Here is a 14,683-nt window from a genome sequence, read left to right as displayed (position 1 = left end):
GTAGCATCAGCTCCTGCTACATTTAGTCTGTGTCCTAGCCTGTCTCTGTCCAGGCTAGCATCAGCTCCTGCTACATTTAGTCTGTGTCCTAGCCTGTCTCTGTCCAGACTAGCATCAGCTCCTGTTACATTTAGTCTGTGTCCTAGCCCGTCTCTGTCCAGACTAGCATCAGCTCCTGCTACATTTAGTCTGTGTCCTAGCCTGTCTCTGTCCATAGTAGCATCAGCTCCTGCTACATTTAGTCTGTGTCCTAGCCTGTCTCTGTCCAGGCTAGCATCAGCTCCTGCTACACTTAGTCTGTGTCCTAGCCTGTCTCTGTCCAGAGTAGCATCAGCTCCTGCTACATTTAGTCTGTGTCCTAGCCTGTCTCTGTCCATAGTAGCATCAGCTCCTGCTACATTTAGTCTGTGTCCTAGCCTGTCTCTGTCCAGGCTAGCGTCAGCTCCTGCTACATTTAGCCTGTGTCCTAGCCTGTCTCTGTCCATAGTAGCATCAGCTCCTGCTACATTTAGTCTGTGTCCTAGCCTGTCTCTGTCCATAGTAGCATCAGCTCCTGCTACACTTAGTCTGTGTCCTAGCCTGTCTCTGTCCATAGTAGCATCAGCTCCTGCTACACTTAGTCTGTGTCCTCTCGCACTTTTTCACTTCAACAATATTATTCATATGTATTTATTTTAGAAGAAGAAAAGTCTGACTATTACTTGTCATCAGGTTATTATTAACATTTCAGTCAATCTACTTGAGCCCAAAACAAGATTTTGTTTTTTGACTTTTATTTCGCGTGAGATTTATTCAGTTCAGTTTTATTTCTGTAGAACCAGATCACAACAGGAAGTCATCTCAAGGCTTTACAGGACTCGCAGGGAAACACAGAACCCAACCTGACCCACAAGAGAAAGAACTTTGGAGACAGAGGCAAGAAAAAACTTCCCTTGAACAGGCAGAAACCTTGGACAGAACCTAGAATCATGGTGGACGGCCATCTGTCTGACCGGCTGGGTTGAGAGAGAGAGAGAGAGAGAGAGAGTCAAAAACAAGGAGATGGATGGGAAGCGATGGCGTTTAACGGTTATATTTGTGGGCCGCTTCATTTGTCCATGAAATCCATGAAACTGAAAGTTTGCAGCACGGATGAAATATTAAGAGTTAAATTAATGTTAATCATCCTGACCAATCAGATAATCGCTCCAACGATGAACACAAATTATTTCATTAGTCAGATCATTATCAACAATATCTCTGGAAAAGGTTTACTTCTTCCTCACTGCATGCAGACGGACGAAGAGAGAGATGAAACAGGAGCTGGGGGGGTCTGGGATTTCCAGACGTCTCTCTTCTAGGAGGGTAGAGAGCGTCTCCCCAGCGTCCCAGGGCTTCCCCGAGGCCTCCTCCCGGTGGGACACCTCCCCGGGGAGCCGTCCAGGGCTTCCCCGAGGCCTCCTCCCGGTGGGACACCTCCCCGGGGAGCCGTCCAGGTCTTCCCCGAGGCCTCCTCCCGGTGAGCTCCTCGCCCTCGTTAGGGCTGCGTCTCCGACCGCTTGTATCCGCCATCTTGTCGTTTCCCGTGACCCTCGAGAGTCGGAACGTGGATTGACCGGTAAATCGAGATTGGACGGATTGGCCGTCGACTTTCAAGTCACAAAATATTAAATCTTCATTAACTCATTCAGTGCCATTTTATGAATAACCGAACCCTGGGTTGTGTTGGCAGTTTTCTGTTACTTTGAATAAATGTATAATAAAGACACACGATTATGTAAGATTGGTCTTTAATTATTTTACCAAGGCCTTGGGGCCCCGCCCACACAAACAGAAGTCCGCTTGCCTGAGTGAAGCCCAGGGCAGTGAGCACATCTCGCTGATACAGGCACACATTCTTTGGTTCTTGGAACAGCAGGCAGGTGTTTATAAAGGGAAATTCTAAGTAACAATGTGGGAGGAAGTCATAATTTCTGAGTGTCAAACACGGAGACGCAGTCCAGAACTGTTTATCACGGAAACTCTGCCGCACACGAAGGCCTTTCGGTGAAGCGTGAATGGGAACCTCTGCAGACAGTTACTGTCCGACTAACCGTCCCTGTAGATCATTGTTCAATCTCCACTTAATGATTACTTGATTGCTCTTGCAATTATCAATTATATAATTGTTACTATGCTTAGTAATTATTCTATTGCCAATACAGGATCAACGGCCAATAACTCCGGAACGGGAAACGGTCGGAACACACTTTATTCTTTCATTTGTAATGTTCAGTGCGCGCCTTGGAATATCGGACGCTCAGCATGCAGCCGAGCTGAAAATGGCTGGCACTCAATGAGTTAAATTAGTTGGCTAAGTAATATGATCCAGTTCACAGGTGTGTGCGTTCCACAAAAAAACACAAAACCCTTTTTAGCTTCAACCTGTAACCATGGAAACAGAAACACGCACCACTTCACTCCTTGAATGTTGAGTCTGGAAACGTCGGTGAAATTATCGCTCGGAAATCCTTGAATTAGAATAAGTTAATCTCGTCGTGAAGGCTTTCTATTCTACTCCGACAGCATCACACAAATAAATAAACGCACTGTCGATGGATTGTTGCTGTGGGATTCAAACTCCAACACAAAGGCTGCTTGTTTAGTCTGACTGGCTTCTCTCTCTCAGCCACACGAGGGCAGCAAACAGGACCGCTCCAAGTCTAGCAGTCACAGTGACGAGTCTTTATTATTCTTTATTATCACTATTCTTAGAGAGAAATGAATAACGGGAATTCAGTTCTGTTGTTCATGATGACATCACAGGCATGGTGACTGTGAGGATCTGGGAGGGAGAAGACAAACAGCGGTGTTGGTGCTACGGTACACAGCAGTACACACTTCAGTACACACTCTACCTGTGTGCTACCTGGGTGCTCGTATTGTACTGGGCCACGCTGTTCACTTGGTTGACAAGGAAGGGATGGAAAACATCGAGGTGGAAGAGCGACGGCCGAGCAGTCAACACCAGCCTGTCCTCGCCAACATCAAGACCAAGATGGCGAGACGCCGCCTGCAGAGGAGACAAATTCAGTCAGCCGACAATCTACTGCCCCGCGTAACAAAAGCAAAGCGCAACACGCCAAGATAGGTCGCCGAGACTCTGTTAATTTATCACGGAGTTCATCTCCCCCGCGCGCCGCAGCCGGACCCCTAACAGAAAGCGCAGAGCTCGTCTCTAAAGCCACATTAGATCGATATCTGACTAACATTTGCTTTTAACAACGTGTAAATGTTCTCTTCAATATTGCTTCATGATTAGATGTCAAGCCAGCTACAGTAAAAATCCTTCTGGCTCGGCCAATCATAACTTGTAAAGTTAATTAATTAACTTCCCAAATAAGTTAACTGAATTGAACTTGCAAACATCTAATAACTTAATTAGCATTGAAACAGAATAAAAGAGGGAGACAATAGTTCATTTATGTGCATTTGTGTCTCACCACCCCAGGTAGCTTTATCTCTGCGATGAGATACTCAGGGTCACCAGCAGGGGGCTCCACAAGTAAGGTGAACTCTGGCCTGAATATGCAGGGTGGGAGGAGCCAAGTCAGAAAAGAAGAGTCATGTTTCACCATTTGGCTTCAATAATCACACTTGATGAGCGTTTACACTCTGTTCACACTTCTGAGGTGAGGCTGAAGGCCTCCCGCCTTTAGCCCCGCCTTTAGCCCCGCCGTTAGCCCCCGCCGTTAGCCCCGCCGTTAGCCCCCCCCCTTTAGCCCCCCCCTTTAGCCCCGCCGTTAGCACCGCCGTTAGCCCCGCCGTTAGCCCCGCCGTTAGCCCCGCCTTTAGCCCCGCCTTTAGCCCCGCCGTTAGCCCCGCCTTTAGCCCCGCCTTTAGCCCCGCCGTTAGCCCCGCCTTTAGCCCCGCCGTTAGCCCCGCCTTTAGCCCCGCCGTTAGCCCCGCCGTTAGCCCCGCCGTTAGCACCGCCGTTAGCCCCGCCGTTAGCCCCGCCGTTAGCCCCGCCGTTAGCCCCGCCGTTAGCACCGCCGTTAGCCCCGCCGTTAGCACCGCCGTTAGCACCGCCGTTAGCACCGCCGTTAGCACCGCCGTTAGCCCCGCCGTTGCTCCAGCTCCTTACTCCTGTTAACCTGAATTTGAATCTACAGAGCAATCCCAACATTTGGAGTTATCCACATCCAGCGACTGCAGGCTGGAGTTCATATTTCTCCTGCTTCATTATTTTATCAGGTTTTCCACCGAGGCAGACACAACAGGACGCAACGGGACGCACCGAGGGGACGCACCGACGGGACGCACCGAGGGGACGCACCGAGGGGACGTACTGACGGGACGCACCGAGGCTGCGTCTCTTGAATGATCGGTCTCTTTGTCCGGATGTTCTGTTCACTGACTGATCCCAAGAACTTCCTGTTCTTCAGGATCTTCCAGTCTGCAAAAACAAAGCATGATGAAGGAATGCGCGCGCGCGCACGCACGCACGCACGCACGCACGCACGCACGCACACACACACACACTCTTACACACACTCTTACACACACACACACACACACACACACACTCACCTCTGCTCAGATCCAGGTTGTATTTGCTCTCTAAGCCCTCAAAAGAAACCAGGATAACAAACTGCTGGAATAAAGTGTTCTTCTGCAAGACAGTCGTATTACACAGTTTAATATTATAAGTATGCCTTATGAATATTCAAATATGTACTTCCTGTAACCCCTAGTTATCCGCGGTTCCAACTCAAGTACCCACAACAATCGTTTCATCGTTCCTTCTCGCGAGATTGAGCAAAGTGTCGCGTTATCTGATCACGTGATCGGTTTGTTTACCTGCTTCTTCAGGCGACATCGATCAATTTGTGTTGATGCGAATGGAGAAGAACATTCAATCGGCCGTTGAGGACGCCTCCATCTTCAACCAAACCAAAGCTGCTCTGACCCTTTTGATGTGTTAACTCGCAGCACTTGAAATGGACCTCATTTTTTATTCTATGATTTGGAGATTGACAACGGAACAGCAATACTCCCCCCTGGTGGTGGAAACTAAATGTTGCAGGCAGAATTTAAATGTCTGGACTGCATCTGATCAAGTCTGTTAAAATCCATAAATTACTTTTTCGAGCTACTTTGTTATCAATATTTTGACCTGCCACAATAATGTAATGAATTTAAATGAAAATACATCAAGTTGGGGGTTTTTCTCAGCAATTTTTCAGTGAGATTAAAAGAGATTAATTAATTACAAATCATAATTAATCTCTAATTTTTTTTACATCTCTTAAATAGAAGAATCTCTTGACAGCACTATATAATACTAATATATTGAATTTATAATGAACACAGATGAGTTCCTAATGTATGTTAAAGTGTATTATGTATAATGTGTAAATAATACATATTTACACAGGAATAGGAATCCAGTTGAAAACGATGCATACGTTGCCAGAATGAACATTATTTATTTGATATCTGCAGAAATAATCATCTAGTGGTATTCTCAATAGCTTTAATGCATTCCCTGACTCAGTAAATGTATACTTTGACACCAAGATTGACCTTCTAAGTGGCTTGGAAGCCGAGATATTGGCATTTATAGATGTTGCATGGCAGAAATCCAAACTGAAAGCTATGGTGATGTAGAGCACATAAATAAAATGTGGTGCTTTTATCCGCCGTGTCCCCGTAGCTTTGCTAAGCCGCCGGACTATCCAGCTTGTTGTGTATGCTACACGTAGCTACACGTAGCTACACAACAAGTACATCGAGTACCTAGTTCAATCTGCTTTACTTCAGCACGTTAATATCCGATCAATCACTGAAACCGCACCCACTTTAATCATTACAATTCTTTTTTTTCTCACCTGGCACTTCTGGAAGAACTCCAGGTTGATGACCACGTCGTACGCGGTGCAACCCTCAGACCCTGAGTACACAGAAAGTACACGAATACAACACACTACATATATACGCACACGAATACAACATACTACATATATATGTACACAAATACAACATACTACATATATATGTACACGAATACAACATACTACATATATACGTACACGAATACAACATACTACATATATACGTACACAAATACAACACACTACATATATACGCACACGAATACAACATACTACATATATGCACACGAATACAACATACTACATATATACATACACAAATACAACACACTACATATACACGCACACGAATACAACATATTACATATATACGCACACGAATACAACATAATACATATATACGCACACGAATACAACATAATACATATATACGCACACGAATACAACATACTACATATATACGTACACGAATACAACATACTACATATATACGTACACAAATACAACATACTACATATATGCACACGAATACAACATACTACATATATACATACACAAATACAACACACTACATATATACGCACACAAATACAACATACTACATATATACGCACACGAATACAACATAATACATATATACGCACACGAATACAACATAATACATATATACGCACACGAATACAACATAATACATATATACGCACACGAATACAACATACTACATATATACGTACACGAATACAACATACTTCATATATACGTACATGAATACAACATACTACATATATACGTACATGAATACAACATACTACATATATACGTACATGAATACAACATAATACATATATATGCACATGAATCCAACATAATACATATATATGCACATGAATCCAACATAATACATATATATGTACATGAATCCAACATAATACATATATATGTTACCATCAGTCAAGTTTTAACACCAATGATAAAACGTGTTCAAGGACACAGATGTGTTCAGACCATATCAAACTGAAAATCATTAAAGTTCAAAGAGCAATAAACGTGTGCTGAAATGACCAGCAACTACTAATGACCAGCGACTAATGACCAGCGACTACTAATGACCAGCGACTAACGACCAGCGACCAACAACCAGCGACTAACGACCAGCAACTAATGACCAGCGACTAACGACCAGGGACTAACGACCAGCGACTAACGACCAGCGACTAATGACCAGCGACTAATAACCAGCGACTACTAATGACCAGCGACTACTAATGACCAGCGACTAACGACCAGCGACCAACAACCAGCGACTAACGACCAGCAACTAATGACCAGCGACTAACGACCAGGGACTAACGACCAGCGACTAACGACCAGGGACTAACGACCAGCGACTAACAACCAGCGACTAATGACCAGCGACTAATAACCAGCGACTACTAATGACCAGCGACTAACGACCAGCGACTACTAATGACCAGCGACTAACGACCAGCGACCAACAACCAGCGACTAACGACCAGCAACTAATGACCAGCGACTAACGACCAGGGACTAACGACCAGCGACTAACGACCAGCGACTAATAACCGGCGACTACTAATGACCAGCAACTAATGACCAGCGACTAACGACCAGCGACTAACGACCAGCGACTAATGACCAGCGACTAATAACCGGCGACTACTAATGACCAGCGACTAATGACCAGCGACTAACGACCAGGGACTAACGACCAGGGACTAACGACCAGCGACTAACGACCAGCGACTAACGACCAGGGACTAACGACCAGCGACTAACGACCAGCGACTAATAACCAGCGACTACTAATGACCAGCGACTAACGACCAGCGACTACTAATGACCAGCGACTAACGACCAGCGACCAACAACCAGCGACTAACGACCAGCAACTAATGACCAGCGACTAACGACCAGGGACTAACAACCAGCGACCAACGACCAGCGACTAATAACCGGCGACTACTAATGACCAGCAACTAATGACCAGCGACTAACGACCAGCGACTAACGACCAGCGACTAATGACCAGCGACTAATAACCGGCGACTACTAATGACCAGCGACTAATGACCAGCGACTAACGACCAGGGACTAACGACCAGGGACTAACGACCAGGGACTAACGACCAGCGACTAACGACCAGCGTCTAATGACCAGCGACTAATAACCAGCGACTACTAATGACCAGCGACTAATGACCAGCGACTAACGACCAGCGACTACTAATGACCAGCGACTAATGACCAGCAACTAATGACCAGCAACTAATGACCAGCAACTAATGACCAGCAACTAATAACGACCAGCGACTAACGACCAGCAACTAATGACCAGCGACCAACGACCAGCGACCAACGACTAATGACCAGCTACTACTAACGACCAGCGACTACTAATGACCAGCGACTAATGACCAGCAACTAATGACCAGCGACTACTAATGACCAGCGACTAATGACCAGCGACTACGAATGACCAGCGACTAACGACCAGCGACTAACGACCAGCGACTAATGACCAGCGACTAATAACCAGCGACTACTAATGACCAGCGACTAATGACCAGCGACTAACGACCAGCGACTACTAATAACCAGCGACTAATGACCAGCAACTAATGACCAGCAACTAATGACCAGCAACTAATGACCAGCAACTAATGACCAGCGACTAATAATGACCAGCAACTAACGACCAGCGACTAATGACCAGCGACTAACGACCAGCGACCAACGACTAATGACCAGCTACTACTAATGACCAGCGACTAACGACCAGCGACTACTAATGACCAGCAACTAATGACCAGCGACTACTAATGACCAGCGACTACTAATGACCAGCGACTACTAATGACCAGCGACTACGAATGACCAGCGACTAATGACCAGCGACTAATGACCAGCGACTAATGACCAGCGACTAATGACCAGCGACTAATGACCAGCGACTAATGACCAGCGACTAATGACCAGCGACTAATGACCAGCGACTACTAATGACCAGCGACTAATGACCAGCGACTAATGACCAGCGACTAATAACCAGCGACTAATGACCAGCGACTACTTCTGACCAGCGACTACTTATGACCAGCAACTAATGACCAGCGACTACTAATGACCAGCGACTACTAATGACCAGCGACTACTAATGACCAGCGACTACTAATGACCAGCGACTACTAATGACCAGCGACTACTAATGACCAGCGACTACTAATGACCAGCGACTACTAATGACCAGCGACTACTAATGACCAGCGACTAATGACCAGAGACTACTAATGACCAGCGACTAATGACCAGCGACTAACGACCAGCGACTAACGACCAGCGACTAACGACCAGCGACTAACGACCAGCGACTAATAACCAGCGACTAATGACCAGCGACTAATGACCAGCGACTAATGACCAGCGACTAATGACCAGCGACTAATGACCAGAGACTACTAATGACCAGCGACTAACGACTAATGACCAGCAACTACTAATGACCAGCGACTAATAACCAGTGACTAATGACCAGAGACTACTAATGACCAGCGACTAATAACCCGCAACTAACGACTAATGACCAGCGACTACTAATGACCAGCGACTAATGACCAGCGACTAATAACCAGCGACTAATAACCAGCGACTAACAACCAGCAACTAATAACCAGCAACTAACGACCAGCAACTAACGACCAGCGGCTAATGGGCCAGCGACCAACGACCAGCGACTAATGACCAGCTACTACTAATGAACAGCGACTAACGACCAGCGGCTAATGGGCCAGCGACCAACGACCAGCGACTAATGACCAGCGACTAATGACCAGCGACTAACGACCAGCGACTAACAACCAGCGACTAACAACCAGCGACTAACAACCAGCGACTAACAACCAGCGACTAACGGCCAGCGACTAACGACCAACGACTAACGACCAGCGACTAACGACCAGCGACTAACGACCAGCGACTAACGACCAGCGACTAACAACCAGCGACTAACAACCAGCGACTAACGACCAGCGACCAGCGACCAGCGACTAACAACCAGCGACCAACGACCAGCGACCAACGACCAGTGACCAACGACCAGCGACCAGCGACCAACGACCAGTGACCAACGACCAGCGACTAACAACCAGCGACGAACGACCAGCGACTAACAACCAGCGACTAACAACCAGCGACTAACAACCAGCGACTAACAACCAGCGACCAACGACCAGCGACCAACGACCAGCGACCAACGACCAGCGACCAACGACCAGCGACCAGCGACCAACGACCAGCGACTAATAACCAGCGACTAACGACCAGCAACTAACGACCAGCAACTAACACCCAGCGACTAACAACCAGCGACTAACGACCAGCGACCAACGACCAGCGACCAACGACCAGCGACCAGCGACCAGCGACCAACAACCAGCGACCAACACCCAGCGACCAACAACCAGCGACCAACGACCAGCGACCAACGACCAGCGACCAACGACCAGCGACCAACGACCAGCGACCAACGACCAGCGACCAACGACCAGCGACTAACAACCAGCAACTAACAACCAGCGACCAACGACCAGCGACCAACGACCAGCGACCAACGACCAGCGACTAACGACCAGCGACTAACGACCAGCGACTAACGACCAGCGACTAACGACCAGCGACTAACGACCAGCGACTAACGACCAGCGACTAACGACCAGCGACTAACAACCAGCGACCAACGACCAGCGACTAATGACCAGCGACTAAGGACCAGCGACTAATGACGACCAGCGACTAACGACCAGCGACTAATGACGACCAGCGACTAACGACTAACGACCAGCGACTAATGACGACCAGCGACTAACGACCAGCGACTAACTACCAGCGACTAATGACGACCAGCGACTAACGACCAGCGACTAACGACCAGCGACGAAGGACCAGCGACTAACGACCAGCGACTAACGACTAACGACCAGCGACTAACGACCAGCGACTAACGACCAGCGACTAACGACCAGCGACTAACGACCAGCGACTAACGACCAGCGACTAACGACTAACGACCAGCGACCAACGACCAGCGACTAACGACCAACGACCAGCGACTAACGACCAGCGACTAACGACCAGCGACTAACGACCAGCGACTAACGACCAGCGACTAACGACCAGCGACTAACGACCAGCGACTAACGACCAGCGACTAACGACCAGCGACTAACGACCAGCGACTAACGACCAGCGACTAACGACCAGCGACCAGCGACTAACGACCAGCGACTAACGACCAACGACCAGCGACTAACGACCAGCGACTAACGACCAGCGACTAACGACCAGCGACTAACGACCAGCGACTAACGACCAGCGACTAACGACCAGCGACTAACGACCAGCGACTAACGACCAGCGACTAACGACCAGCGACCAGCGACTAACGACCAGCGACTAACGACCAGCGACCAGCGACTAACGACCAGCGACCAGCGACTAACGACCAGCGACCAGCGACCAACGACCAGCGACTAACGACCAGCGACTAACGACCAGCGACTAACGATTGGTACGTACTGTTGTCCATTTCCACGTGGGGCTCGCCGAGGCTCATGGGAACTCTGTAGCTGCTTGGGTCTTCTGATTGGAGCAGCTCCACCAGCTCCTCTCTGGAGAGATCTCCGGGCGCCGGGACAGCGCTGGACTGACAGATGTTAACGAAGACCTTCTGCTTGCCGGGCTGCGTGACCGTCTTCACACACACGCCTGGGAGGAGGAGAAATACTCTCTATCTAATAAATATATTCATCATATATTCATTGAAGTATTGTGGCGCTTCGCTTCTCACCAGGTTGTGGTAGGATGACTTTGGATTCTGGATTTTCAGTCTGCATTTTCTCCATTGTCTAATCATATAAACAAAAATGTCTTTAAATGCAGTAATATTCACAGCAGATTAGCAGATTTAATCCATATTAAGCAAAACAAAAAATACTCTTGTCGAGGAAATAAGTGGTAAAAGTGAAGAACTAAGGTACGCTGGGTGGAGCCGCTTCACCTTCCCCAGTCCTGAGAGACGCAGAGAGTTTAGATACTTCTACTCCTGCTGGAGAATACGACTAGAAGTCATTAGCATTCACCTAATCAATAATCAGAAAACTAATCTGGATGCTCCTTTAACCAAGATTTCATAGTGATCCAGAATCCAGGATCTCTTCTGGGTCAGCACCAACGTTACATTTTCACCAAGATCCGTCCATAGCTGTTTGAGTAAGCCACGGTGTTCCTGCGTTACCTGGTTACCTGGAGCAGCCCTGCGTTACCTGGTTACCTGGTTACCTGTAGCAGCCCTGCGTTACCTGGCTACCTGTAGCAGCCCTGCGTTACCTGGTTACCTGGAGCAGCCCTGCGTTACCTGGCTACCTGTAGCAGCCCTGCGTTACCTGGTTACCTGGAGCAGCCCTGCGTTACCTGGTTACCTGTAGCAGCCCTGCGTTACCTGGTTACCTGTAGCAGCCCTGCGTTACCTGGTTACCTGTAGCAGCCCTGCGTTACCTGGTTACCTGTAGCAGCCCTGCGTTACCTGGTTACCTGGAGCAGCCCTGCGTTACCTGGTTACCTGTAGCAGCCCTGCGTTACCTGGTTACCTGGTTACCTGTAGCAGCCCTGCGTTACCTGGTTACCTGTAGCAGCCCTGCGTTACCTGGTTACCTGTAGCAGCCCTGCGTTACCTGGTTACCTGTAGCAGCCCTGCGCTACCTGGTTACCTGTAGCAGCCCTGCGCTACCTGGTTACCTGTAGCAGCCCTGCGTTACCTGGTTACCTGGTTACCTGTAGCAGCCCTGCGTTACCTGGTTACCTGTAGCAGCCCTGCGCTACCTGGTTACCTGTAGCAGCCCTGCGTTACCTGGTTACCTGTAGCAGCCCTGCGTTACCTGGTTACCTGGTTACCTGTAGCAGCCCTGCGTTACCTGGTTACCTGTAGCAGCCCTGCGTTACCTGGTTACCTGTAGCAGCCCTGCGCTACCTGGTTACCTGTAGCAGCCCTGCGCTACCTGGTTACCTGTAGCAGCCCTGCGTTACCTGGTTACCTGGTTACCTGTAGCAGCCCTGCGTTACCTGGTTACCTGTAGCAGCCCTGCGCTACCTGGTTACCTGTAGCAGCCCTGCGTTACCTGGTTACCTGTAGCAGCCCTGCGTTACCTGGTTACCTGGTTACCTGTAGCAGCCCTGCGTTACCTGGTTACCTGTAGCAGCCCTGCGTTACCTGGTTACCTGGTTACCTGTAGCAGCAGCTGCTGGTAGAGCTCCTCCTGCCGCTGCAGCTCCAGCTCAGAGTTCAGGAGAGACGAGTCCGCCATCTTGGCTGTGGGCAAAAGCAAGAGAAAGGGAATGATTCCAAGCGTCATCGCCGAAGTTTAACTATATAAATTAACCAAGCAACAACCACGAAATATTGATCTGTGATTACAAATGACTACATTAATACATGTTTAAATACAGTGTTTCACATCTTCCAGGATGCGATGATTTCATGCCGAACGTGAACGGACCGACAATGAAAGGTTAAAGGTTAAAGTTGATGTTTCGGTCCGCTAAACATCTCCACGCCAGACCAAGCGACGCAGCCTGCGCGTGCTGGAGAACCCACGGCTAGCAGCAAAACGACCTAGCTAAGCTAACAGGCTAGCGCTAGCATAGCTTTAGCTTCCCAGCAGCGCGTACGAACCGTCTGGCGTTCCGCTAGCTGCGAGCGTTTCCGCGTTTCCGCGTTTCCGCGTTTCCGTGTTTAAACCGGCACACGCTTCCGTTCAGAGGACTTACCTGCGGATTTACTTCCTCCTTTACTAGTTCCTGTTATGAGATTCGGGTCGGAAGTTATCATATCTATCCAACGCGTGACTTTCAAAATAAAAGTTCCGAATATTATCTGACATGACCTAAGCGGCGGTGACGCGCGGTGAGGTTCATGTCTGGTGAGGTGATCAGATTTACTAATCAATGAACCTGCAGCTCGTTCATCATTTGATTGGCAACATTTAACGTGTTTTGTTTAAACATTCGTACCTGCATTTTTTACATATTGTCACAAACCTGGCTCATCAGTTTATGACAAAAAGGGGAGACCACACATAATCTGCGTATTTACAAGAGATTTAATGAAATTATTCAACTCTGCGTATCAGTGTGCGTGCAGCGTTGAATGTGTGTGGATGCGTGTGTTGATCAGTTAAAGTTTAACTGATGTTTAACTGTTAAACACATGTTCTGAGACGGGATGAGGGGGCGTGTCCACGTCCAGCTGGGGCTGCGGAGAGAGAGAGAGAGAGAGAGAGAGAGAGAGAGAGAGAGAGAGAGAGAGAGAGAGAGAGAGAGAGAGAGAGAGTTCTCCAGAACGTTACAGAACACTCGTTCACATCTAATGGACTCTGTCAGGCCCAGTCCGCCGCGGTTCTGCTCGAATCGGTCCCGCAATTTGACCATGAATACGCGGTCGCTGCTCGTGTTTGGAGGCTTCTCGGTAAATTCTTCATGTCGTAATATCCCATCCGAGTCCAGACATCGTCAGAAGTTGAGAAAAGAAGGCAGGAAAAGCAGGAAACACGGGTTCTTGCTTGACGTCCAGACATCCAGACAGCCAGCGCTTCCGTGTTCACAAGCCCGTCTCTAACGAGCGGATCAGCTGATGAGTGGCTGAGTCACTCACGGGTCTCCTATGGGCTGGAGGCGGTATTACACTAGCCTCATTCTGCAGTATTTTAATGCCGCTGAGCACAAGAGCACGTGACGCACTAATTGTATTATTAAAAATAAAA

General features: G+C 48.3%; 1 protein-coding gene across 1 annotated transcript; it reads right to left on the bottom strand.

Moving 5' to 3' along the window:
• Positions 1-1,759: 1,759 nt before the first annotated feature.
• pih1d1 (PIH1 domain containing 1) lies at positions 1,760-13,648 on the bottom strand. The gene is made up of 10 exons (XM_068749978.1): positions 13,597-13,648; positions 13,151-13,233; positions 11,716-11,773; positions 11,445-11,633; positions 5,850-5,911; positions 4,549-4,630; positions 4,282-4,414; positions 3,462-3,540; positions 2,888-3,031; positions 1,760-2,803 (listed from the first exon to the last, which is right to left on the bottom strand). The coding sequence occupies exons 2-10, from the start codon at positions 13,226-13,228 to the stop codon at positions 2,768-2,770; spliced, it is 861 nt and encodes a 286-aa protein (XP_068606079.1). The 5' UTR covers positions 13,229-13,233; positions 13,597-13,648; the 3' UTR covers positions 1,760-2,767.
• Between the last annotated feature and the right edge of the window lie 1,035 nt (positions 13,649-14,683).

This window comes from Brachionichthys hirsutus, chromosome 16 (assembly GCF_040956055.1).
Source record: "Brachionichthys hirsutus isolate HB-005 chromosome 16, CSIRO-AGI_Bhir_v1, whole genome shotgun sequence".
NCBI lineage: Eukaryota > Metazoa > Chordata > Actinopteri > Lophiiformes > Brachionichthyidae > Brachionichthys > Brachionichthys hirsutus.
This window is presented reverse-complemented; position numbering and strand designations above follow the sequence as displayed.

Bases quoted from the DNA above. Each gene is read 5' to 3' on its own strand.
- pih1d1 (XM_068749978.1), bottom strand. From the start codon at position 13,228: ATGGCGGACTCGTCTCTCCTGAACTCTGAGCTGGAGCTGCAGCGGCAG. The intron at 11,634-11,715 runs GTGAGAAGCGAA...TCCTCCTCCCAG, and splicing joins AGTCATCCTACCACAACCTG to GCGTGTGTGTGAAGACGGTC. The intron at 2,804-2,887 runs GTAGCACACAGG...TCTCCCTCCCAG, and splicing joins AGTACAATACGAGCACCCAG to ATCCTCACAGTCACCATGCC.